Source organism: Canis lupus, chromosome 3 (assembly GCF_003254725.2).
Source record: "Canis lupus dingo isolate Sandy chromosome 3, ASM325472v2, whole genome shotgun sequence".
NCBI lineage: Eukaryota > Metazoa > Chordata > Mammalia > Carnivora > Canidae > Canis > Canis lupus.
In genome coordinates this window covers 71,267,305-71,294,488 of record NC_064245.1, presented here as the reverse complement: position 1 = coordinate 71,294,488, position 27,184 = coordinate 71,267,305, and the positions used below count along the sequence as shown (strand labels likewise).

General features: G+C 50.0%; 1 protein-coding gene and 1 long non-coding RNA gene across 6 annotated transcripts in view; one reads left to right on the top strand and one right to left on the bottom strand.

The window, feature by feature from the left end:
• C3H4orf50 (chromosome 3 C4orf50 homolog) overlaps nt 1-27,184 on the top strand; it is a 113,709-nt gene that overhangs the window by 30,460 nt on the left and 56,065 nt on the right. For all 5 annotated transcript variants that reach the window (XM_035714351.2, XM_035714350.2, XM_049108640.1 and 2 more), the window contains 6 exons: nt 1,340-1,492; nt 6,157-6,213; nt 9,131-9,313; nt 16,359-16,407; nt 18,338-18,462; nt 23,156-26,181. In XM_035714351.2, coding sequence (XP_035570244.2) covers nt 1,340-1,492; nt 6,157-6,213; nt 9,131-9,313; nt 16,359-16,407; nt 18,338-18,462; nt 23,156-23,404 — 816 coding nt within the window. In that variant the 3' untranslated portion in view covers nt 23,405-26,181. The remainder of the gene's footprint in view (nt 1-1,339; nt 1,493-6,156; nt 6,214-9,130; nt 9,314-16,358; nt 16,408-18,337; nt 18,463-23,155; nt 26,182-27,184) is intronic.
• On the bottom strand, nt 16,125-23,766 carry LOC118354229 (uncharacterized). The gene is made up of 3 exons (XR_004814334.2): nt 23,650-23,766; nt 16,980-17,085; nt 16,125-16,383 (listed from the first exon to the last, which is right to left on the bottom strand). It is a non-coding gene; the product is annotated as an uncharacterized LOC118354229 (long non-coding RNA).

Sequence of the window (27,184 nt, the reverse complement as noted above, 5' to 3'; positions counted from 1 at the left end):
CACCTCCCGGCTCACACCTAGGCCAAGAGCACAAGCAGAGATGACTTTCACAGGCCTCAAATTCCCAAGCAGCTGCTTTAAATGAAGGATGGTTTGCCATAGCAGAGGAAGGGAATCTGAGAAGCCTCTGAGCTTCTGGGCTCCGAAAACCAGAGCCCAGAGCCTGAGGCTTAGCAGTACTGCTCCTTTGTAGGCCACCTTAGCATATGAATTGGTTGTTTAATGATTCTCAGGCCCTGGCTGCAGAAACTCCCCCTCTGCTAATCCCAGGGAAGAACTCAGAGGTCTGTCCCCGAGTCATCTGTGGAAGGGTGTTTATGACAGCTCCAATTACAGCAGCGAAGTTTTAGAATGACCTGAGCATTCAGCATGCCACAGAATGCTCCATGTATGCTAACAACGGTGTTTTCAACATTATTTTGCAATATGGAAAAATGTTCCTGACATGGTATTGAGGGATAAAAACTGGATACCAAAGATATAAATTATATGTTAAATGTTATATAGAGAAAATACATGTGTGTACGTATGTGTATATATGCACGCCTGTGTGCAAGTGTGTATAGAAGTTATTAAAAAATAGAACTTTAGAATACAGAACCACTGGGGGCAGTAACATCACTCCTATTTAACCACCCCTCCCAAAGTGCCAAATCACTTCTCCTTCCCATCTTTCCACCTCCCAGAAATTCCCCATGACATCCATATGAAACCCACTCATGTCTGACCCAAAAAGAGTGAGTGACTATTTTTAACTGATTTAAGAAAAATGCTCAGGGGAAAATGCAATATCTTCTGTTTTATATAAACAGATCATGCTTTAATGTAATAAGCATCTCATAATTGGATTTGAACCTTAAGTTCCATTCATTATACTTTTTTTAGCAGAGTGGTGACCGAAATCTATTGAAACAGATTCTAGAATGCCATGCCATTTTGCATATTTTTGAAAATATGTGCCAAAGATATATATATCTGAATATATATATATATATATCTGAAAATCACATTCTAGACTGTTATTCTACGATTCCCCAGACCCTCCCCAACACCAACACACTCAAAAAAGCCAACATGGGCCACATGCTCACACGTGCCCATACATAAGGGCATAGCAAAGAGACTGGAAAAAATATACGGATAATAACAACAATTATTCTGGCTACTAGGATTTGGGGTGACTTATTTCTGTAACTTTATTTTCTAGAATTTTTGACTTGAGAAAAAAATGTAAGGTGAAAAAAATTAAGAAGGAAAATGGGTCCTCTGGTTTGCTAAGGCAAATTACTTGCAAAATAAGGTAACCTAAGCGTTTCATTTCGATCGGTGATTTCCACAGCTGCAGGACCTGGAGGTGGACACCCCCAGGGAGGACCTGAGGCTGCAAGTCCAGCAGCTCCGGCACCAGGGGCTGACCCTGCAATGTCAGCTCAGAGACCTGACGTCAGCCTACCGGGAAGCCACCTGCCTCCGGGACCAGCTCAAGAGCGAGGTAGGCTGGAGCCACACTTCCTTTCCCGCCTAATGAAATGTTCCCACACTCCAGGGAGTTGTGAGAATGGAAAAAAGAATCAGGCAAGCTCTCACCATTCCCTGCGATTTGGTAGTATTTATTAGATTTCCAAAGTAAAGAGCAGTATGGGGAAAGAAGGGAGGCTTGTAATCCCTCCCCTCAGCTAAATTCTCTTCCATCTGAAGGTAAGGAATACATGTGGATTTTCTAGAAAGTCTAACTAGTTTTCAAATGTTACATAAATAAAAGTCCTTCCTCTGTAGGAGTGAAGTGAGTGTGATTTTATCAAAGGGCAGAAAGATCCTTGTAGATTTGAGAAAGTGTCCATTACCTTATCTGTGATGATGTAGACGTGAACTTTCGTGGGTGATAAAATTGCACAGAACATAGTGAACACAGTAAGAGTAGAACTAGAGATATCTGAATAAGGTTGGTAGATTGTACCAATAAAATTGATATTATAGAGTTGTAATATACTATAGTTTTGCAAAATGTTCCCCTTGGGGGAAACAGGGCAAAGGATACAAGGGATTTCTTTGTGTCATTTCTTACAACTACATGTAGATCTAGAATTATCTCATTTTTTAAATGCAAAAAAAAAGAAGAAGAATCCCTTCTCCCTTTGACCCCAACCCCTTCTGAGCTCCAGCATTTTTTTCAAGCCTATCTACTCGCATTCAGTGTATCTGTGGATGTGTATGCATATTTGAAGTTATACCATACAAAAATATTCTGCATCTTGATTTTCTTATTTAAAAAGATTTTTTTTTTATGATTTTATTTATTCAGGACACCTGGGTGGCTCAGTGGTTGAGCATCTGCCTTTGACTCAGGTCGTGATCCGGGGGTCCTGGGATCAAGTTCCTCACTGGGCTCCCTGCAGGGAGCCTGCCTGTGTCTCTGCCGGTGTCTCTGCCTCTCTCTGTGTCTCTCATGAACATAAAAAAACCAAAGATTTTATTTATTCATTTAAGAGAGAGAGAAAGAGCTAAAGAGAACATAAGTGGAGAGAGGGAGAAAGAGGTTCTCTGCAAGCAGGGAACCGCATGCGGGGCTCAATCCCAAGACCCCGGGATCATAACCTGAGCCAAAGGCAGACACTTCACCAACTGAGCCACTGAAGGACCCTGTTGATTTTCTCATTTAACAGAAAATCTTGATGTTTCCATATCAACACATACAAACTGACCTCATTTTAAAAAAATCTTCCTATTATTTTTTCATAAGGCCAAAACATAACTTACTTAATCAATTCTTTGTGAAAATCCAAATTGTTTCTGTTTCTTTCTCTCTCTCTTTTTTTAAGATTTTATTTACTTATTTATTCATGAGAGAGAGAGGCAGAGACCTAGGCAGAGGGAGAAGCAGGCTCCATGCAGGGAGCCCGGTGTGGGACTCGATCCAGGATCCTGGGATCACACCCTAAGCCAAAAGCAGATGTTCGATAGCTAAGCCACCCAGGCATCCCTTTTATTTATTTATTTATTTATTTATTTATTTATTTATTTATTTATTTTTAAAGATTATTGCTTCTGTTTCTTTGCTTTATAAACAAAGCTTAGTGAACATTTCTATGTCTCTGTATTGGGATATGTTTCTGCTACATAGTCAAAGGGTAAAATTCTAGAAAATAATTACTGGGTCAAAGGATATGTGTGTAATTAACTTTGATACATAACGGCAAATAACCCTCCAGAGTGGCTGCATCATTTATGCTTCCTCCGGGAATAAATGAGTGTACATGTTTGCCTGTGCTTGTTACCCTGAATGTTATCACATTTTACATGTTTTTGACAAGCTGATGGATGAAAACTACACCACCAACATTGTGATGTAATCTCTGGCTCCCTTCCCGTGCATTCTTTGTATAATCAGATGCACTATACTTAAGAGTTTCATGTCTGTGTTGCTTTCTAGACTTTGTGCCCAATATTTTTTTGCCTATGTGGTAGTCTTTTAAGTGGATATGATTTTCATTCACCTGTTGTTGGATCTGGGGTCATTTCCATTAATTTATATATTATTTTTTATGGGATTACTGATCCAGAGTGGAGGTAGTGTTGATTCTGAATACATATTGCAGAGTGCCTTCCCAGTGCTGGCACCCCCTTCCAAAGCCCAGGCAGTGAACAGGGAATGTTCCTCACCATGCCCTCAGCCAGCAAGGGGCTGTTAGGACTTTTTTCTCCTGTCTGTCACTGATTTGTGAAAAATATAACTCCAGTTGCACGTTAGGGCTTTTTATCATACCCAATATCTTCTGAAATCTGCTTTTCGTTATTTTCAATGTTTTTTCTTTCTTTCTGTTCTTCAGTTTGGATATTTCTTTCTAATCCATCTTCCAGTTAATACTCTCCAGGGGAGTCAGATTTACTTATAAACTCATTGTTTTTGTTCTTGATTTCAGGTAATGTATTTTGCAGTCCTAGAATTTCCACTTGGCTCTTTTTTAAAGAGATTTTATTTACTTATTAGAGAGAGAGAGAGCAAGAGAGAGAGAGAAAGAACACACACACAAGTAGGGGCAGGGACAAAGGGAGAGGGAGAAGCAGGCTCCCCACTGAGCAGAGAGCCCCATGCAGGGCCTTATCCCAGGACCCCCAGATCACGACATGAGCCAAAGGTAGATCCTTCACTGACTGAGCCATGAGCCACCCACGCATCCCTCCATTTGGTTCTTTTTTCATTTTCATTTTATTTTACTTTTTTTTTTTTTTTTAGATTGAGAGCAAGTGAGAACATAAGTGGGGGTGGAGTGAAGCAGAGGGAGAGAGAGAGAATCTCAAGCAGACTCCTTGCTGACATGGAGCCCAATGTGCGGCTCAGTCTCACGACCCTGAGATCATGACCTGAGCCAAAATCAAGAGTCAGACACTTAACCAACTGAGCCAGCTAGGCAATTCCCACAGCTTGCCATTTGGTTCTTTTTTTATAGGTTTCCATTCTCTGATGAAATTCTTGTAATATAATAAGGGAGCATATCAACCATAGTTACATGAAGGCCAGTCTCCGATAGCTCCGTTCTCCATTCCCACCGGCTTGGACAGAGGCCCCAACCTCTCCATGAGCTTGCCAACATCCACTACCGACTAGAGATAACCATCTCAGTGAACATGAAGTTGGGAGATCTGTGGGGTTTGGTTTGCTTTTCCCTGGTGGCTGATGGTATTGAGCATCTTTTCATGTGCTTACTGGCCATTTATCTATCTTCCTTTGGAGAAATGACCATTCATTTCTTTGTCCATTTGCAACTGGGTGGTTTATTTCTTTGTTTTCAAGAGGGAAGAGTCTATATGCATTCTAGATACGAATCCCATATTAGGTATGTGGCTGCCAAATATTTTCTCCCATCTGTTGTCTTTTCACGTTCTCCTCATTCACTTTTTCGTTGCAAATGCCCCGGCACTCAGGGCGCAGCAACACATTCGTGCTGTTTCCTAAACCGAAGCAGAGAGAAGTTTGAATCCAAGCCTGCAAATATTATTGAGTGCCTTTTGAATAGAAGACAGTCTGCTTGGAGCTAGCATTTTACACTTTGAATACATTCAGAAAGGTATGCCAAAATAGCTGTATAGGAACGTGCGTCGAAGCCTTGTTCAGAAAGCAAAGAAACAATATACATTTTCGTAAAGAATCGGTGAAACATTATATTTCAGCCTCCTGCTGAAATATACAAGATTTTAAAAGGACGTGATCAGTTTATATGTATTGGCATAGAAACAACACCACGATTGTAAATTTAATGACAAAACCAAGATGTAAAAACATTCAAATAGTGCAGTTTCGTCGGTGTGTAAACATGTGTAGGCTTTCGATTGTGAAGATGTAGGGTGAAACCTGTGTTAGAGATCAGAAGAGATGGGGAGGAGGAAGGAGGATTTTTGTTGGTGTAGCTTTCTTGTACTGATAACAGAGGAAATGAGAGTGAAGAAGTATTCCTAGAACGGCCGTCCTATTCTAGGGTCAGCAATTCAGGCAGGACTGGGCTGGGGAGCCGTGCTCCACAAAGCATCAACGGGGATGACCCGCTGGTGTGGAGCTGCATGTGGGGCTCGGCTGGAAGGTCCAGGGTGGCTTTACTCACATGCACATGCCTGGTGCCTCTGCCAGATAGCAACAAGGGTTCACATTCGAGGAGCGTTAACTGGACCTTCAGAGCACTTTATAGGAAAACAATTCACAGAGTCCTCACTATAATCCTCTGCTAACTGGGTGGACACTAATATTACCGCCACTTTGCAGATGAGAAGACTGAGGCAGAAAGAGAAGTGATTTGCACAAGGGCAAGTTCTAGTGAGTGGCTGAGCCAGGGTTAGGAGCCAGGGTGTCTGGCTTGGATTCCCCAGAGGTTTCACACAGCACTTAAAAAAACTCCGCAGGGGGGTCCTTCCTGAGGCAAGAGGCAAGAGAGCGGGCCCCACAGCTGCAGTCCAGCAGCTCATTCTTTGTGCTCAGAGCATCCTTCCTCCCCTGGTGTTGCTCAGCCAGGGATGGGGAAGGCCCCTGTTCCCCCCTGAGCACCCCCTGTGGGAAAAGGGCCCTGGAGCCAACCCCTCTGAGCCCACTCGCCTGGGGAGGTGCTGGCTGTGACCAGGGCTGTGACCGGGGGCCCAGCTTTGTCAGACACGTTGATTCTCTTTCAGCTGCATGAACTTCGGAAAAAGCAACAGGAGGCAAATTTCGCTGTGGCTCCTTTGAAGGTAAGGTCCGTGAGATCAATGTGAAATGTCTCTTTCGAACAACTAGAGCTCGCGTTTTCCGTATTCTACACGTAGTCCATCTTTATTATTTAAAAAAAAAAAAAAAAAAAAAAAACTTGGGAAGAAGAGCAATTGCATCCCAAATTCCCATTTGAATCTAGCGTTTTCACGTATTTTCTTCCAGAGTATTTCGTGTGTGTCTGAGATCCCACCACCCCTACATGTCCATGTCCTGCTTTTCCTCCCCGAGAATAGCCCAGAAGTGCCCTTGCTCTGTCAGGTCGGCTGCCCGTCCTGCCCCCTCCTTCCATCTATTGCATCTTGTATATGAACACCCTGATGGGGACGCCTGGGTGGCTCAGCGGTTGAGCATCTGCCTTCGGTTCAGGGCGTGAGCCTGGGGTCCTGGGATCAAGTCCCGCTTCCAGCTCCCTGCGGGGAGCCTGCTTCTCCCTCTGCCTGTGTCTCTGCCTCTCTCTGGGTCTCTCATAAATAAATAGATAAAATCTTTTAAAAAAAAAAACAAAAAAAACAAAGCAAAAAAAAAACAAAAAACAAAAAACCAAAAACCCGGGATGCACATTTTTTATTAGAAAGCTTTCCCCCACATAGCCAGAGATCTCTTTAGGCCAGACTCCCAGAAGTGGCATTACAGGCCCAAATATCCTTTGCCATTCAGACGTGTACTTTCTTTGAGACGACACATTTCACCTCAGACATGGCACCTGGATTTGGGAAGTGGACCTAGAGGGCCTGCCCTTCCTGTCCAGTCCCTCCCTGGGCAAGGTGTAGAGGGGGCCATGGGCCCCACTAACTCACTGACCTTACCCGCTCTGGGGCCTTGGTTTCCATTTGTTTTGTTTTTTGTTGTTGTTGTTTTTAAATTTTATTTATTTATTTGAGAGAGAGAGTGAGAGAGAGCACAAGCCGGGTGAGGGGTGAGGGGCTCCCCGCTGAGCAGGGAGCCCAATGCCAATTCTGGGCTCAATCCTGGGACTCTGGGATCATGACCTGAGGCGAAGGCAGGTGCTTAATGACTGGGCCATTCAGTACCCCGAGGGGCCTCAGTTTCCTTAGATGTTAAGTTAGAAGCATGAGCCCTGCAATCCCTAGAGCCCCTCTCCCGCCCAGAGTTCCCATGTCTGTCCGAGGCTCAGGTCTACGGCTGACTTGAAGCGTCAGTCATTCCCATCACAGCTTGTTCCGACACTGCATGGACATCGGCGGTGGAAACATAAACTGTAACGTCCTATGAAAACGTGAAGCTTCCAAGCTCCGCACTCTTGTTTTTGTCAATTCCTTGTACCTTTACTTAAAGGAGGACAGGACCATAATCTCCTGTAAACTACAAAGGCTGCCATATGCCAGATCCTCCACACAAATTTTGTTCTAAGGTCCACAAGCAACATGTCAGGAAGGGGGAGCATGAGCCCCACTTGACAGATGGGGAAACTGAGGCTCACGGAGGAAGTGACCTACCCATGGTCACACAGAGCCACTCGGTAGCAGAGCCATGACTTGAACCCAGCTCTGTCTGATGCCAAAGCCCCCCCTCAGCCACGCTGTCCCTCCAGGAGGTCAGGTACGTGGGGAGCTGCACATACAATGTTCAACTGATGCTGGCTGAATGCATGAGGCCCTGATGTTTTGGGGTGGTGTGATCCAGGGGACCTGGAGAGCCCCACCTAAGTGCGCTGAGAGCCCAGCCTCCGAGTCAGACCGCCCTCCTGCCCTGCCTGCCTGCCAGGACTGGGCACCCAAGCACCACTGCCTAGGGGATGCTCCCCCGCCTCTGGGTTGGGCTGGGCAGGAAGCCCTGGCAGGAGGGATCCTCACCCCCTCCTCTGGTGGAGCAGAAGGGCACACCAGGAGGGAAGGGGACTCGCCCGGGGCCACCCTTGAATGATGAGAGTCCGTCACCCCCTCCCGACATGCACAGACGTGGGAGGTCATTTCATGGTGGGAGGGTTGCTCACTCATACCATTCATGTAACAGATCCCTCCCCAGGGTCATGCTGTGCCCAGTGGTGGCACAGTGATGGTGCAGGGGTCCAGGGCAGTGTCAGCTTTGACCTGAGGAGTTCTCAGGCTGTACGGGAGACAGACCCACAAATATGAAAATGATCCATCAGGATAGAAGGAAACTGGGAGCCGGGCACAGAGGGACACCAACGCCTTTTATCCTGGTGCCCTTAACAACGTCCACTGTGCAGATGAGCAAGTGGAGGTGTAGAGGGGAGCTTGGTCACAGAGCTGGTCAGTGGTGGAGTCCACACTCTTGACCTCTGATCCTGGGCCCCGTATCCAGAGTCCCTGGGGACGTGCAGCAGTGTGGCTACTTGTTCTTTCTTTCTTTCTTTCTTTCTTTCTTTCTTTCTTTCTTTCTTTCTTTCTTTCTTTCTTCTTTCTTTCTTTCTTTTTTTCTTTCTTTCTTCTTCTTTCTTTCTTTCTTTTCTTTCTTCTTCTTTCTTTCTTTCTTTTTCTTCTTTCTTTCTTTCTTTCTTTCTTTCTTTCTTTCTTTCTTTCTTTCTTTCTTTCTTTCCTTTCCTTTCCTTCTTTCTTTTCTTTCTTTCTTTGATTTTATTTATTCATTCACGAGAAACACAGAGAGGCAGAGACACAGGCTAGGGGAGAAGCAGGTTCCCTGAGAAGAGCCTGATGAGGAACTTGATCCCAGGACCCAGGATCATGACCTGAGCCAAAGGCAGATGCTCAACCACTGAGCCACCCAGGGGCCCCAGCTACTTGTTTTCAAAGCTGGTTCTGGCTTCTGGGTGCAGGGAGGGGGCTGAGTGAAGGCAGTGCTGGGGGACGCAGAGCAGGAACCCACTGCCCAGAGCCCCGCTCAGCCGTCTAGCCCCCGGGGTGCCCTCCATCCACGGACCCACCTGCTGTGTCTCCGCTCCCGCCCTGTCAGGCCAAGCTGGCTTCCCTGGTTCAGAAGTGCCGGGAGAGGAACCACCTGATCACACACCTACTGCAGGAACTGCGTAGACACGGGCTGGCGAATCACCTGCTCTCTGAGACGGCGCAGAGCATGGTCGATGACGTGGCACTGGCCGAGTACGCGGCCACCTTCCTGGCTCCGGGGCTCCCAGAGGTAGTTTCCATGGGCTTGCGCTGTCCCTCTTCCTGGGGGAGCCATGGGCACACGGGCTTCCTGTCCCCCTGCCTGACCTGAACTGTCCCTCCCTCCCTCTGTCCGCTGACCCCACTCAGGATATGCCCAAGACCCCTGCTCTGTGCTGGCACCGTGTCCTGACTGGTGCAGGGAGGCGATCCGGGCGGGCATGCTTCCCCTCCAAGTGTTCACGACACAGTGCAGGACACACACACACACACACAGACATTCACACACTGTTAGTTCCGGGTCCTACAAGCACCGTGACATTTGTTTCACAGATGGTTCTTTCACATGTGCCTCAGGGCCTTAGCACGCACCACTTCCTCTGGCAGGATTCTTGCCTGTCCCGCAGCCTCCTACCCACACTTCTGGACACCGTTCCCATGTGACCTTGTCCAGGCAGCGTTCCCTGACTCCCAGGGACCACAGAGGTAGCACATCCTCTGTCCTCTGTGGCACGTCAGAGGGACCCTCCCCTGCTGCTGCGGGAGCTTTGTGGGCACCTCTCTGTTGGGGCCAGAGCGGCTCCGTAGCCATCTCTGTCTCCCTAGTGCCAGGCACGGAGAAGCTGTTCAGGGAATATTTGTTGAATGAATGGAATGAGGAACTAATGGTATGAGGATCTCCTCTCCTCACTGTCATCCAAAGAGGAAACAGGCCCAGAGAGGTTGGGAGGCTCACTCGAGGTCACACAGCCCCCAGGCAGTGTGGATGGTCTTGGGTGCGTGTTCTCACCCCAGGTCTGGCTGTGAACAGCAGCGCCAGGGTCTATGCTCGTGGTATGAGGGTGCCTGGCTGAGGCTGCCCCCAACCCCACACACGGGGGACCAGCCAGCAATACCCCCACCAAACGCAGCTCCTGATGGTGTGAGGGCGAGATGCAGCCCCTGCTGTGGACGCAGCAGGCTCTGTTTTCCACATGCTCACTCGGCAGCTTAGGGCCAGCTCTGTTCCTCCGCTCCTCGGCCCTTCCCAGCCCAGCTCGGCAAGGCCGGCCTTCTGTGTCCCTTCTGTTCCCCCACAACTGTCAGAGGTCCCCTGGTCCCAGGAGGTGGAGACCTGGAGGCCAGCGGGTCTGCTCAGGGCCACATGGTGACTTGGTTCAGAGCCAGAATTTGAATCCAGAGTCCCAGACTCCCAGTCCAGTGCTCATCTCTTTGCGTGAATGGTTCACGCCTCTTCAGAGCCAGCATAGAGCTGAAGAAAGAGGTCAGCAGCTTGTTGAGGTGCTTGGCACCATGTCTGCATATCCAGGGTGTGCGATGCAGTAGGTGTCACAGGGAAGGGCTGGCGGGCTGTGTGCTGAGCGGGCATCACAGCAGGGAGAGCCCCTGCCTCCAAGGGCTGCTCTGAAACTAGAGCTGAAATGTTGGAGAGGCTGACTTACAATGACCAAATGCACAGGGACAGATGTATAAACCGGAACGCGACTTTATCAATTTCTTATGAGAACTAGAACCATGTGTGGGCTGACATATGGGATGGATGGATGAAAAACATGTCAGCACATCCTTCCCCGAAGGGTGGAGTTGTCTGGAAAGTCAAGTTCATTCATTCATGCCTTTGTTCATTTGTTAATCACTAAACATTTTGGAGGCCGAGATGAGAACGGGGAGAATTAACGGAGCCTGATTCATTCATTTCCTGTAAGGATTGCTCCTGGACCTGGATGTGCCTCCCACTGGGCCAGTTATAAGCTTCTACTGTTTTCAGGTGGCTTTGAACCTGCCCTGACTCTTTTTTTTTTAAAGATTGTATTTATTTATTCATGAGAGACACAAAGACCTAGGCAGAGGGAGAAGCAGGCTCCATGCAGGGAGCCCAATGCGGGACTTGATCCTGGGACTCCAGGATCACGCCCTGGGCCGAAGGCAGGTGCTCAACCGCTGAGCCACACAGGCGTCCCTGCCCTGACTCATTTTGCATTACTTTATAATTCCGCTCTCCAGGAACACCCCCATGTTCATGATCGGGGGCGATTCCTTACTGTTCCCTGTACAGACCACAAAATCTCAGCTCTCCCATTGCATGCTACGTACTTATTGAGCACCTACGGCCATGACCCAGGCCTGGTGCCGAGCGCTGGGCAGAAAGGGTGAAGGGGACAGACCAAATGTGCAAGCCCCCACGGAGTGGATAATCACAAGTCATAGTGAGTGTCGTGAAAGAAGCAGAAACAGGAGGGAGACTGACTACGTGCATGTCTTTGGGCAAGAAGATTCTGACGTGCTCTGAGCCTCATCTGTAAAATGGGAACAGTACAGCCTACGTAGTAGAGTTGACGTGAAGACCGATAATCCGCTAAGCACGCCGTACAGGGGGTCCCACCGGGTAGGAACTTGGTCCTCTTGTGGGCAGTTTTCAAGAGGGTGCGCCCTGGCATCGGGGAGCTCCACCAGTGCGTAGCTCTGTGGCCTCAGGAGGGGACACTTCCATGTACCCCTTAGAGCGCACGGGGGCTTTCCCACGTGCTTTACGGAGCTCACTCCAGAGGTCCGCTCTTGGGGAAGGTGCATCATCATCTCTTCCCCAGTTGAGAAGCCCGAGGCTCAGAGGCTACAAGTCTTGCTCGAAGACATATCTGTGAGTAGCTTTCCAGCTCGGCCTTCTCTGCGTGAAGCTGCTTGCCTGAGCCCAGCTGGGGTTTGATCCTGGCGGGGTGGCTTCTGTGCCCAGCCATTGCCATCACGGGCCTGTGGGAAGGAGGGTGTAGTGGGTGCATGTAGCCTGTTGGGAATCAGAGCAGCAGCATAGGGTCTGGCACATCCCAGGTCCTCATTGAATCGGGCCCTCTTGCTGCCAGAAGGCCAGCCCCCAGTGGGCAGCTATAAGGCAGTGACGTGTCTAAGAAACCAAGGGAGCTCCAGGCTGGCCGGAGGGCCGGGTGCTGAAGGGAGCAGTGGTGGGAGACTGCAGCGGGTGGGAGGTCACTTGTAGTGAGTGGGGACTAGAGCTGGTGTGGGAAAGGGCATCCCTGGGCTTCGGGAAGGCAGATCCAGCAGGTGTGAGAGCCAGGCCGGGCTGTGCATAGCAGCTCTGTTAGTTCAACAGCGGATGACTTGGGCTGTGAGGACCAAGGGCCAGGCGGCCAAGCAGAGCCCCAGGGGCCAGTGTGAGGGTGGTGGCAGCTCCTCCTGCTGGCAGCTGGGCAGGAGGTGGGTTTTATGGGCTCTGACTCTCATTTCAGAGGATACAGATGGAATTCCCGATGGAGGCTTTGGACTCAGGCTTGCAGCCTGGGAGTGCTGCCCAACTGGCTGGGGAGACACTGGTGAGCTCGGGGTGGCATGTGCCAGAGCAGAGGATACACTGTGGCCGGGCAGTGGGGGTGCCGTATGTACCAGGTGACGCCTTGCAGAAACATCCCTGGGAGGGCCTGGACCCTGGGGGCTCCGGTTGTCTGGCCCCTGCCCTTGGGAGGAGACCCACACTGACCACAGGCATCCGAGGGGTACGAGGTGTGGACTGGGCTGGGATCCAATCGGATAGTCCACCGTTCATTTATTCACTGGAAGTGGTGATGATGGTCGAGGCTCAGCCCTTCCCCTGGGCCAGCATTCTCCATGGATTAGCTCACTTCATCCCCCCAAAGCCGAAACTGAGGCTTGGAGCAGTCAAAGGGCTGGTCAGGGTCACACCTGGGGTTGGCAGGCTGGGGTGCAGGGCTATGACCATCTACACTCCCGCCCTTGGAGAGGGTGCTCACGCCTGGAGCAGGTCACTCAGGTCAGTAGGTACCTTCAGGGGCCCCCTCCTGGCTGCAGACGACTGCCTTCTCGCTGTGTCCTCATGTGATGGAGAGAGCAGCCAGGTGTCTCTTGTTATAAGGGCACTAATCCCATCCTGAGGGCTCCCTCCTCATGACCTGATGCCCTCTGAATACCATCACATGGGGGTTAGGATTGCGGGATATGAATTCTGGGGAAGCCCAGACATTCAGTGCATGGCACTGAGGGACCAGGACAGACACGGGGATGGGGTGGGGACCTCCCATCTGCTGTCCTGGCGTCCACTGACCCGCTGTCCTGCCCTTGACGTCTTAGGCCTTGGACGGACCCTGGTGTCTTTCTTGCAGCTCTGCTTAGTTCTCTGCAGCTCAGGCATCGGTTCTAAAGCAGGAGGAATTCCTGGTGGCCAGCGCGGCCAGCTTTCCCATGATCTTATAGTGGGGAACACTGGGGTCTTGGCACCTCCCTGTCTTTATCTGGAGATGGGAGCAAGGGGAGGTCTCCTTGCAAGAAAAGGCTTCCCTTCTTTGGATTCCTAAAATCTCTCAGGGGACTCTCAATTCCACACACACCCCCCAAACTCGGTTTAAGTGGGTGGGGCTCAAAACACCCTCTCAGGGACCTCTCACTACCCCCACACCCCCAGTCCCAGGACACCTATTTTTTCTGGCTTCTACCAGGACCTAGGCTGTTGACATTCAGAATGTTGACATTCTGAAGCCAAGAATGAGACACTTTTCTTTGTTGTTTATACTCAGGTATTATCTCCTCCTCAGAGGCAGATGCCCAGGTGCCAAAGAAGAGGTAGAGAAGGGGTGCCAGGGCTCACCTGGGACATGGCCTTGGTTAGGGTGGTGCCATGCCCTCCCACCCAAGCCTGAACCACCTCCCCCAGGTTCTGGCCCAAGGTCAGCTTAACAAATAGAAAGTCCCATCAGAGAATTGATGAGTTGGCCCTGCCTGGCGCCCTGCAGTTCCTGGGACTCTAAGCACATGTTTACTTGGCAGATGAAGACACCCAAGACCCTGAGGGATTGCCATCCTAAGACCATAGCACTCACCATTCACCTCCCTGTGCTCTAGGGCCAGGGACCTTGCAGTCCCTCTGTAGGGCTCTAAGTTCGAGCAAGACCTCTTCAAATGTCCAGCACAGAACTGTCACCTGCAGATGCTCACAGAGCAATGCGGTCCCTTTAAGCAGAATCCCAGTTCTGCGGTCCCAAGGGGAGGCCAGGGCTTGGGGTGCCAGCAGTGGAGAGTCCCCTGGACCACGGCCTTGGGAAGATGTAGGTGCCCCAGCAAGGGAGCTGCTAATTTCTCTTCCTCTTGCCTTGCTTTTTTCTTCTTCTCTCCACCTCCTGAAAAAGGCTTGCTTTCCTCTGGGTATTGTCAACGACGTCTATATATGGGCCTTCAGAAATAGAATCTCATCTTAAAAAGAAGCAGAGAGACTGACTCGGAGCCCTAAACTCCCCTAATTCATTAAAATCAACGACCCCAAACCTGGGCCTCCAAGGATCCAGGCAATTATTTTCTATTTAGCTTTTGCCTTTTACGAAGTTTAGAATATTCTCCCACCCAAAAGTTTACATGAAGAGAGAGGTGGGGTGGGGGTGACAGTGTGGGCAGAGCATGTAGGGTGAATCTTTGTCTGCTACCCTGTGTGGAGCGTCCAGTAGGCATCCATTCTCATTGTATCCTGACAAAACCATGTCAGGAACAGACTAGTATGCCCATTCTACAGATGGACAGGACAGGGCTCAGGGAGTTCCACTAACTTGGCCACGACCTTGGAATCAGGAAGTGGCAGGATTCAGCCTGCAAGCGCCTGGCTCTGAGCCCCTCCAGGCTGGTATGATAAATGAGGAGCAGAAAGCAGAGGATCTCTAGAACCTCGATCACGTGCCGAATGCAGTGCCACCTGGAAGCCAGTCGAATGGATCCGAGGCTGCTCTGGATAGGAAGGTCAAGGAAACCTCGTTCTCATGTTAAAGGAGTCTGCATCGAATGAGACTAACTCTAAGCCGGGTGCATTTGGAGCACTGGCAGGGAGCAGAGAGGAGGGATTTGATGGGGACTAGGCTTCCTGCAGGAGGAGGCATACACACCAGGCCTGGAAGGATATAGGGGGGTAGTAATAGCTGGAAGGACAGAGCGAAGGTGCCCTAGGCCTGGAGACCTCCAGGAGGGAGGACACGGGGGTGTGAATGGTGACGGTACTAGAATGCACGCATCGTCCGGGGGGATATAAGCGCAGCAGGCTAAGAGCTTGGTGGAGAAGAGGCAGTGAGCCTAGTGCCAAAGGCTCCAGTAAGAGTGGTGTGGATTGCGGTCAGGCCATAATCGGTGCCCCTGTGCATTAGCCCTGGATTCGTCAATCCATTTTAGAGGGGACAAATGGCCCAGATGTCACAGCACAGCATGGAGGAGCTATGTGAGAGGCAGGTGGCTGAACTCTCCCCGGTGAAGTCAGGGAAGACCTCATCCAGGAGGGGACATCTGAATTAGGTCATGACATACACCTGGAAGTTCATCAAAGAATGAGAGAGAGCGTGTGTCGGGGCCTTCAGGCAGGGGCCAGCTGATGCCAATACTTGTGCACACGGTGCTGGGGGAGGGAGGTATCCCAGCGATACCGCACACAGACCCCCTGCCCCACCGGAATCTTCCATGAGGAAGTGAGGTCTGGGCTGCTGGGCTGGAATCTGACCTGCTTTGAAGGTCAGCACTGCTCTTATTGAACTGACTGGGGGCTGCCAGTCTGAGCAGCTGAGGTGCCATTGCCACACCACCTCTTGCGGACCCTGTGCAGTCATGGGATCCAGGAGAATACCCACCCAGCAGATGGGGTGGTGCGGGGGACTCGGCTCCCAGCATGACCCAAATTACCGGGTGATGAGCCAGGGACCCCAGGCACAGCTCAGCAATTGGCTCTTGCAAGGTGTCAGCAGGACCTCCTTGGAGAAAGACTATTCCCCCTGGAAACCCTGCCATCCAGCTGCCCTCAATTTTTCCACTTTTAACAGCAGTTTCTAAAACACATTAATCACAAGCTCAGTTTGGAGATTTAATTTGGGAAAAGGAAATGCAATCGTTTTCTTCACCTGTATTCCCTAAGAGCAAAGCCTCCTCCTTGGTGGGTCGTGGGCAGAGGAGGGATGGGTGGATTGACCAGAGAATGTGCTGTCTGCAGGGAGGGGCGGGGGGCCTGCTTCATTCCAATCGCAGCCACCTGCGTGAGGCTTTTACTCCTGGGCCATGCAGAATAAGTGCTGAGGTGTCTTTTCTTCCAGACCAGCCACCACCTGGATGTCGAGTCTGAGAAGGCAGGAGTCATAGGAGGTCAGTGCAATATTCAATTAGGAATATCTGTGTAGGGCAGCCCGGGTGGCTCAACAGTTTAGCGCCACCTTCAGCCCGGGGCCTAATCCTGGAGACCCGGGATCAAGTCCCACATCAGGCTCCCTGCACGGAGCCTGCTTCTCCCTCTGCCTGTGTCTCTGCCTCTCTCTCTCTCTCTCTCTCTCTCTCTCTCTCTCTCTCTCTCTCTCTGTCTTTCATGAATAAATAAATAAAATATTTTTAAAAATAAAATAAAGGAATATCTGTGTGCTCAGACACGGTCCAAACCAGCAGGACGACCTGACAGGTGGGCCAGGGTCAAGCGCAGGCTGTGAGGAATGGGACCCCGCTTTCTCCCCCCACCCCCTGCCTTCTCGCTTCCCAGCATAAGCAGAACACAGTAGGAAAACTACTGTCTTTGCAGAAGCAGCTGAACTCCTCAGCCCTGTGGTTTTACTCCTGGAAATTCATCCTAAGTAAATAATTCTCTGTGTGGAGAAGTTCAATGGACTTGCCAGGGCATTTCTAATAATGAAAAACTGGTGGTGGGGGCTGAAAGTGAGGGTGCGTACCTCCAACATTGTTAAATAACCCATAGATTCGATGAGATGTTGGTCACTAGAATCATGCTGCTAAGCACCATGTGAAACCATAGGAATGATGATATTCTCTTAAGTTCTGAAAAGATAGGGAATGGAATGTGTGGGCTGATTATAGTGATAAAGCTATATAAGCACATCTGGGTGATTGACAGCTCACTCTAGCAGGTAAACTCAGGTTCTTCCAGTGGTTACTTAGAAAGATAGTAATAGGGGGTGATGGCTTTTGCTCTGTTATTTTTATTATAAAAAAGGAAATGAAGATGCACCCAGGAGGGCAGAATTTTCACGGTGAAGTGCAGCAGGCTCTCAGTGTGGGGGAAGGGAGGCTTCTAAGGATCCTTTAGGGCTATGTTCATATCAGGGGCTCAATAGAAACATGGAGAATGCATGGGGGTGTTGCTTTTAGGTGACCGAACTGCTCTTGAGATCTGCTCATCCAACAATTCTTTTTTTTTTTTAAGAAGATTTTATTTATTTATTCATGAGAAACACAGGGGCAGAGACATAGGCAGAGGGAGAAGCAGGCTCCCCTCGGTGAGCCCGATGCGGGACTTGATCCCCAGACCCCGGGATCATGCCCTGAGCCAAAGGCAGATGCTCCACTGCTGAGCCACCCAGGGGTCCCTCATCTAGCAATCCTTATTACAGGATTCTGTACTTACCAGCTGTGTAATCTTGGATGAGTTAATTAACCTCTCTGAGCCCCAGAGTCTTATCTTCTAAAGGAGGCTGAGAGGACCTTTCTCAGGAGTGTCTAGTGCCTGACCCCAAAAGAGAAATCTTTCCTCTGTCTTTATCTGGTCAGGCTGGGCCTGTCCTCCTGTACCTTCCTCTCCTCTCCTTGCAGTCTGAGTTGGCATCTGCTTTCACGGTTGGAAGGTTATAAATTCCACTTGGTCCTGCATATGCCACTGATTTGTACAAGTGTCCTTCCTTCTCTGGGCTCAGCTTCCTCAACTTTAAAGGAAGGAAATGCTAGACTGATTGAGTTGCTTGTTCAGTCAATATTTCTGGAAGGCTGCCATGTACCAGAGCTGAGGTAGGTGTTGCAGGGTTTGCAAAAATGGGTCGGATTTTGCAGATGTGGTGGTCCCCGTGTTGAATGAGCTGGCAGCTGGTGAGGGAAAGCTAAGGCAGACAGGCAGTTTTCTAGGATACTCACGACAATGATGGGACCATCAAGGATTTGAGGGCACCTGAGAGGGACTCCATCAGGGGACATGGGGATCTTGGAATGGCAGAGACTGGTAAAGGTTATTCTAAGGCTCTGTTTTGATTTTTGGAATAGATTTCTGGGTTGAGGCCTGACTGAGAATACTCTTTTCTAGCTCAGAAATCCCTCCTGAATCTCAAAACGGACAGTGTCAGCATCCAAAGACCTTTGCATTCAGAATCCCGGCCTGTTCCTGAGGCTGAGTGGCCAGCACAGATGGCTCGACTGGATTCTCCGAAGGTGAGAAGACATCAGTCATCTAATTTCTTAGATGTTTTTTTTTCATTAAAAGCATGACACACATGTGGGAAAAGACACCACTTGTAAGTGTACAGATCAATGAATTATCATGGAATGATACCCAAAAAGTTGTCACCAGGTTGAGAACTGGAAAATACCCAGCCCTACAGAAACCTCTCCTAGTCTCTGTCTATTATCTATTTTTTAATTTGTATATTTGGTCAAGTCCTGTGTTCTGTGTCTGGTTATTTTTCATTGAGTGCTGGACATCACATGTGAAAACCTACAGACATAATTTGAGGTTCTTCATCCAGAGAGGGCTTCCTTTTGCTTATGACAAGGAGCAAGGCCAGGGCAGACCATTCCTTACATCATACCTGGTTCAGAGATGAGTTTCAGTATTTGTGAGGTCTGCTTTCTTTCCTGTTTGCTCTGTTTTATAAAAATATTTTATTTATTTTTAAGAGAGAGCGAGCAAGCGAGCATGATCCAGGGAGGGGCAGAGGGAGAGGGAGAAGCTGACTCCCTGCTGAGCAGGGAGCCTGATGCAGGACTTGATCCCAGGACCATTGGATCATAACCTGAGCTGAAGGCAGTTGCTTAACCAACTAAGCCACTCAGGCATCCCTTCCTGTTCACTCTTACTCACGGGCATAGCCTTTAGGGGTCTCGACCAGAAGCCTATAGTGTTTATCAGTGTCTTCCGTCCTTGGCCCTTGTCAATCCATGAGTCTCTCAAAAGCTCTGCTTATCCTTCCACCCCTCCACTGCCACCTGCCCTGCCCTCACCTGGAGGGAAATACAGCTTCCATGGCTGCGCCAACTACTCCCGGCATGTCTCCTGTTTCCAGTTTTAGTACCTCAGATCTTGACCATCTTGGAGGCTCTTGGATGGTTTAAATAGACACTGTGTTCTATTCCGTCCTGCTTTTCTAGTACTTACTGGAGGTTTGGTCCAAAACGTCCTAATCAGTTGGAGCCAGAGCAGCCCTTTCTTTTCCCAGAGAAAACCCATTAGACCCAGGAGAAGTAGAGCCTGAGAGGCCTAAGTTCAAGTTCCAGCTGTGATTCTGTGTGATGTTCGGCAGATTATTTAACGTGTCTATGTCTCCACCTCTTCATCTGTAACATAGGATAATAGCGCCTGCGGCTAGTAGGAGCGCAAAACCAGGGAAGCCGGGCTGAATATGTGTCTGGACAAGAGGGATGCTCAGGAGGCAACTGATCTTATTCTTAGCATTTTATCTCAGCCTGTAGTTGGTTTCTTTCTACCTATTATTCCTGTGGCTTCTCTCCTGTCTCCATGGTTATATAAAATTTTTTATCTAAAGCTTGGAGACAGGGGCACCTGGGTGGCTCAGTCAGTTAAACATTTGCCTTCAGCTCAGGTCGTGATCCTGGGGTCCTGGGATCAAGTCCTCATCAGGCTCCCTGCTCAGCTGGGAGTCTGCTTCTTCCTCTCCCTCTTCTCCTCCCCCACCCCACTTGTGCTTTCTCTCTCCCTCAAATAAATAAATAAAATCTTTTAAAAATATATAAATAAAACCCAGAGATAATATTTCCCTCTTGGAATTGTTGGGGCTGTTTCACAAAATCATACACGTAAGGTACTTTCTATTCTACTGAGTACAAGAGAGGTGTTCAATAAATGCTAGCTGTTGCTACTGACCTTCTTAAACCTTTTTTTTTTTTGTCTTGACTGATGACTTTCATTTTACATTCCTCGTCTACAGGTTTATTCCCTAGCAAGGAGAACTTTCTTCCAGCTCTGGTCTTTATCTAGTAAAATTCCCTCTGACTTTTGATCTTTGGCCTGGCTTATCACAAGCAGGCGGGAGGCATCCTAGACAAAGAGAGTGATGCCTGTAGAGACAGAGGGGTGAGTGCTCCCCCAGGGTTGGGGAACCACAGGCAGTTGAACGTGACTGTGGCACAAAGTTAGAAGGTGTAGTGTGGAGTCTAGGGGATCCCAGTGATGATGTGGATGAGAACAATGGGAAAAGAAAACCCCCACTCCTGCTTCTTCGATGCTTGCTTGCTATGTGCAATACACTGACTTTCCCATTCTCACGAGGGGCCTTCAAAGTAGGTATCAGCATTAGCTCCTTTCCTATGAGAAAAGGTGAGGAGCAGAGGAGGTAAACCACCAGCTCCGGGTCATACAGTTAGTAAGCGGCAGAGCTAGGGTCCACCCCAGGCAGCCTGGCTCTGGAGCTGCGGCGGTGGCAGCTCAGTGGCCAGGTCATGCAAGGCCTTCACCGGAGGAATGGGAGCAGTCCCTCCTGCCTCCTGTGCAGCCCAGTCTGGAGCTCAGTGTGAGGAAAAACCCCTCAGAGGTGTCATGTAGGTGGTGCTGGCCAGAAACCGAGAGTAACCCTCTTGAGGGGGTGGTTAGAACAGAAATGGAAGGAATGAATGAACTAAAAGAGCACCTTCACACTCCTAGGGCTCTGAATTTCTCGATTGTTCTTTAACTTTCCAAATCATGGCCACACATGTAGAATGCCACTGGATCAAAACCCTTCCTCAAGTGGATGTAATTTCAAGTCCACAGGATGTCTTGCACCTCTGCAGCAAGATGATAGAATGTCACTGTCGATATCTCTGTTCCCAGGCTTTACCCAGCACCTGGCGGAGGGAGGCCTTCATGAATAATTAGGGGGGGCTGGTGAGCTCTTTCTCTAGAGGGTCACATGGCACCTCATTCCCAGCCCCCAGCACTGCACCGTCACACCCCTGCCCAGTCTTGGTCCAGCTCTGTTGTAAAGGACATCAAGGAACAGAGCCCTCTGCCTTGCGGAAAAACAGATTGCAAGCCGTCGATCCTGGCTGGCTCAGGGTAAGGGATTCCTGGGGTGAAATGAGTTTGTTCGATAACTGCTCCAGGGGATCAGTGACCTATCAGCAAAATGAGGTCCTTTTTGAAGGATAGTAACAAAATTTGTCATATGTTACAATTCTATTATTTTATGGTTGAGCTTAGAGAGAAAACAAAGCAGGGGGAAGCCTAAAAATACACAAAAATATCCTGAGAAGGCTGGTAAATCTTCAGTGATCGAAGAAATATTTGTCCCTATGTCACATCACCTTGATCATGTCACTCTGTCACAGAAGACCCTTCATCTGTCCTGTTTTAACAGCCGACTGTAGTAGTGAACAGGGCAGGCTCAAGGGTCATGCGGCCTGGGCTTGAATCTTGACTTTGCTTCCTATTAGCTGTGTGGCCATCAGCAAGTCACTTAACCTCTCTGAGCCTCCTTCTTCATCTGTGTAATGAGATAATAATATTGTTGCCTCTTTGGGTTACAGACTGAATGAATCAATGTGTATAAATTGCTTAGCGTGATACCTGGCACAGCAGAGAGGCTCAATAAATGTCCACTGTCGCTGTAGGTTGAACCGTATGAAATATTCTACTCCCCCTTCCTACAAAGTCTGTGCTTTCATAGGGTTTAAACTATTATTGTCAATATGACAAGTCCAGATTCCTTAAGTCGCTGTTTGCATTCTATGTGTGCATTTCTCTACCTTCAGCTTTTAACGCCTCAGAATCCTGCTCCTTCCCAAAAAGTCTGGCTCAGACACTGCCTCCCCCAGGAAGCCTTCCTGCTCATGAGTGTGCTGTGGGTACTTCCCTCTTGGGTGCTCCCCTGGCAGCTGTGTGGGCCTCTCTTCCAGCTCCATCTCTGCGGTGGGACCTGCATGTGTGTCTGCCTGCCTGTGCTGCTGGGTGGGGAGCACCCCGGGGGAGGGGCTGGTCTAGGCGGGGCACACAGGGCAGTGCTCGGTGACCGTCCCCGCCTTTCCTGTCTTGCTCTGCCTTTCTCAGCCATCCTCCTTGGGTGGTGCTGAGAGGGCAGTGAGCGTGCATTATTGCCCCTGGGGTCACTGGAGAAGCTTGCTCCACCTGACTCTGTCTGACTGGTGAAGCACAGACCCGCTAGTCACCCTCCCAGAGGACTGAGCAGGGACGTAAGTGGGACTCACACTGCTGAGCACAATGGTCCTCCCTCCCTGTCATTTGTAGGGAAGGTGCATGCTAAATGCGGGATGCTGGGCGAGGAGGGCTGGCACCATACAGTAGCCCCTGGTGGAGCTCCAGAAAGGGGTTTTGAGGTCGGGTGGGCTTGGGTTTGGGCATCGAGCTGGTCGCTTCAGAGCTACATAGATTTAAGTAAGCTGTTTAGAGTCTGTGAAACAGTCTCCGGGTTGCTCATCCGTCGTGCGGGCCTGATGACCACCTGGTGGGAGGATTCCGTGGAGACAGGTCAACCAGCTCGTTGACAAGAGCCATGGGCAGTGCTGGGCATGAGGTCGGCGTCCAGTTAACACCGATTTCCTTTTGATGGGATGGTCACCATCTCTCAACCCTGCGAACAAGAAACTGTCGAGCGGACACTTGCTCTATAGGGACACCCATCAGCAATTATCTTGGCAGACACTTACTGGATGATGTGGTGGGAGCCGCCCCCATCCCCAGCTCCCCACCCGTGGCACCACGATGACGTTGTACGCCTCATTGAAGTGTAATAGAAGGAACTGAGCAATGAAGGAGGAGCCCTGGCGTGGGGTACGGGAAGTGCTCAATAAGTGTTCCTTATCATTGCCGTCTCCTCCCTGGATAAATGTGGGATCGGGGGGCTTTTATGAACAAATAGAAGCAAAGACCATTTGATTCTGCTCTTGCCTCCAGCTTCCCCTGCCCTCAGGGCTGACGCCTGCTCCTGGAGCGTGCCCGGCTACCGCCACCGTGGAGACAGCACTCTCTGCACAATCCTGGCGAGAAGAAGGCGGACCATCCTGTCCCATCCTCCTCCGAGCCGATGGCCTCCCGCCACCCCCTGAGCTCCTGAGTCCTGCGAGGATCCTGGCTCTCCACAAAGAGCTTAGACAAAGCATTTGCAGCAATTCGCAGGTCAATAAATCACCGCTGGAGTTATAAATTTAATGGAACCACTCACGCTCTGGGGCCATTTCATAGACTCCATAAATATTTGAAGCAGAACCTTCAGACACTGCTTTAAGAAATTGGTAGCAATCAAAGCCCTCATTCAGTGGCAAGTGGTTTTGCCTCTGGCTCAGAGCTCTGTGTTGGTTGTCAGAGCTTGGGAGAAATACTGGACTCTGCTTGCACATTCTGAGGGCTTTGGCTTTGGCTAATGTCAAGGCAGCAAAGAGAATACTTACTGTACCAAAACCTATTGAGTGATGGGTCCAATGGTTCTCAGCTGGGCATGATTTTTCCTAACCAGGGAGAAATTTGGCAATGTCCAGAGACATTTTTGTCATCACAATGAGGTAGTGCTCCTGGCTTCTAATGGGTAGGGGCCAGGGATGCTGTTAAACATGTCACAATGCACAAGACAGCATTCTACAACAAAGATTATCCAGCCTCAAATGCCAACAGCGCAGGGGTTGGGGAAGCCCCACACTGGTCTGATAGCTCCTAACATGGTCAGCCATAGAGACCCGTTTTGTTATGCTCCTGGCCTCAGGGCTCTTCCCCATGTTTTAAAAGATTTTTGTCTACTACATGAAATGCTTGACTTAAGTAATTATATATTTTACATTTTAAAACATTACAACCAATCAGAACTTTCTAATAAGCCCATTCCTTCAACTTACACTTGCTGACATGCAATGAATGCCAGGAAATACAATGTGAGGGTGAGGGAGGTGAGCCAGCTTTGGTTCTCACCCCAGGAGCTCACATGGCAACGGGGGACACCTGGATGAACTGAGCACTGTGCAGCCCATGGTTAAGTGTGCCATGAGATGCAAGATGAAGGGAAGGGCTCCTTCTGGAGAATGGATGTCATTCAGGAGGGAAGGGCTGAGCAGAGCCCCTAAACCCAGTGAAGTGTACAGCTGGGTGAGGTGGGTAAGGGTGTTACAGTCAATGGGAACAGCAGGTGCAAGTCTTTAAGGCATGAAACTGAACTTTGGATGTGTCACCGAAGGAGAAGTGTGCAAAGCAGCTCCTTGCCAAGCCAGCTGCAAGGGGTTACCGCCTCATCTCGTCCAGCACCTCTCCCTTTCCCCCGAGAACAGGACCCATGCCCTGACCCAGGCATAGGACTCAGGGGTAGAAGGAAAATGCATCCATCCTGAGGGCAGTCTACCCAACAAGAGAATCAAGGGAGCTTGAAATACATATGCCCAGATCGTGTCCCCGGGTTCACCAGTCAGAGACTTCGTTTCTGTCTTTAGAAAGAGCTGGTGAGAGTTTGAGGGAAAGGTCTGGATTACCTTTCCAGGGCTGGAGCTGGAGCTTCCTGGAAGCTCTTGTCACTTAGGGACAAGGAAGTTCCAGGGCAAGAAACCTAGGGCACCCGGGGCAGCAGTCAAAGCCCGCAGATTTTATTTTAATGTAGTTTAACTCTGAGGTTGAAAAGTGCAGAGAGTTCCCATACACCCCTTCACCTAGCTTCCCATAATGTTGACATCTTATATACCTAATCACATTGCAGTGACAGAAACAAATGGACTTATTTTGAGGGACGCTGGAGGTGTGGGCACTGATTTGTAAGAAAAGCAGGGCTATCAGGCAAGTGTTGGTACACTGAGCTGCTACCATCTTGATTAGCCCAAGGGGCTGTGCGATGGGTCATCACACCATCCATTTGTTCAGTTAGCATCCAGTGGTAACGGTCCCGTGCGGGCCAGGTCCTCGGCGAGGCGCTGGGAAGCAGGAACAGAGAACATGTGGTCAGTGTCTAACCTCCGGGACCTCCTGGCAGCTCTGTGGCCCCAACATCAGCGCTCAAGGAACCCCAGTGTTGGAAAACACTATTGTAAGATCACTGCGAGTCAAACCCCCACCCCCCCACCCCCTGGGGATCTCCAGCAGCACGGCGTCCTGCAGAGCTGGTCGCTAACAGTGTGTCACCTCCTCCTTTGGCACTTTTCCCACCTTTATTTTGGGCCAAGGCCACCATCAGCTCGGAGCTTTGGGAATATGATGAAGAGAGTTTACACCCAGGGGAAGCCAGGACACAGCCAGCTGCACCGCACTGCCCAGCCGCCGGATGCCTGGAGGCCGTGCCTGGTCTCCAGGATGCTCCCACCAGGTCCGGGTGCTCTGCGTTCTATCACTGGAGTGCTCCCCTTCCTCCCCCACCTTCTGCTCATATTCGGGGCCTCGGTGGAAGAGGTAGCTGGGGAAGTCCATTACGGGAAGCCAAGGCAACCTTTGCAGCATACATGGTGATGCTGTCATAAATCATGTTCCGAAGCCAGAAACCACTTCTTAACCCAGCCACGAGTTCCTGCCTGGGGCTGGCACTTCTGGGCACCTCAAGCTTAGTCGTTGCTTTGTGCTGTGATTCCCTGATGGCGCTTTTGTGTTGGCAGATGGAGGACTCTGGCATTTTCTTCACCTCAACCATAGACCCCAGCCTTTGGACAGGGCTGCCCCCCTATTCCGGGTGGCCCCAATGTGTCCAGGGCCTAGTCTGGTCAGTCCCCCTGGGCGTGGAGGCTGTACCTGCTCGGGTGACTGAGCGGGGTCAGACAGGAACTCGGCATGCAGGAGCTGGTGTCATCCCGGGAACACCACTGTGAGTGGCCTGAGGCATCTGGGGAGCAGCCGGATGGATCAGCCCAGGCTGCCGAGACAGAAAACCATTTGTCAGATGGGCTGTCAGCAAGCAACAACGGTGGCCTTCTATGGATCGCCTGGCCAGGCTCTGCAGAGGGGAAGCCCCGAACCCAAGCAAGGTAATGCATACCCCCCACCCCTCACTACTGCAAAAGGGCCCCACCTGGGGCTTTTAAGCAAATCAGATGAGAGGGTTGGCCTGGCCCGTGGCCAAGCAGCAGGAAATCTTAAGTGCAGTGTGTCTCCCCGCTGCCTGATTCATTGTCCTGCTCTCCTGGGAGGCATTTTGCTCGAGTGGCAGAGGTTCTGCTCAGCAGATACTTCCCTGGGCAACTGCTGGGGCAGGGGGGTCTCATTCCAGGTTCCCATGCTCCAGGCTCCTGGTGGACAGATGTGCATGATGGCATGGGCCAGGTGCCGCGGGGGGAACACAGGGTCCTGGGGCACAAAGCTGTGGCTAACCAGCCAACAGTCAGTGAGGACTTCCTGGAGGAAGTGTCAACTACTATGGGTCCTGGAGATGAGCAGCCATCAGCCAGGGAGGAAGGACAGGCAGACCTGGACAACCACTTGTGCAAAGGTCTGGGGTGGGATCAGGGGTGGGAAACAGGGTGGGCATACTTGTGTTTCTGTAATCCTGGGCTGGAAGGTGCTGGAAAGAAGGTGCTACCTTTTTTGCTATCCTATTGTGACTTCTTGTTTACTTATACTTGTTAGTATGAGTAAGACGTTTTCGTTCTTCAAAATTTGGAAGGCACAGAAGTGTGTGCACAGTGCAAGTTTCTTCCTTTCCCCAGTTCCCTTCTGCACAAATAGGCCCCAGTTTTTTCTGAATGCTTCCAGAGATGCTGATGGATTGTCCGCGGTAGCACACAGGCGGCCGCATAGATGCCCTGACGGAGGCACGCTGCACTGTTCTGCACCCTGGCTTTTTCATTTAATATATCTTGGTGATCATCCTGCATCAGAGCATGTATTTCTCATTTTTTAAAAACAGTTGAGTTTCTGTTGCAGTTGCTTTCTGCCGTCTGGATCCTACCAGTTCTCTTGATGGGCATTTGAATTGTTTCTGATCTTTTGTTTCATGACCCGTGTAGTCATGAAAATGCTCGTACATGTACC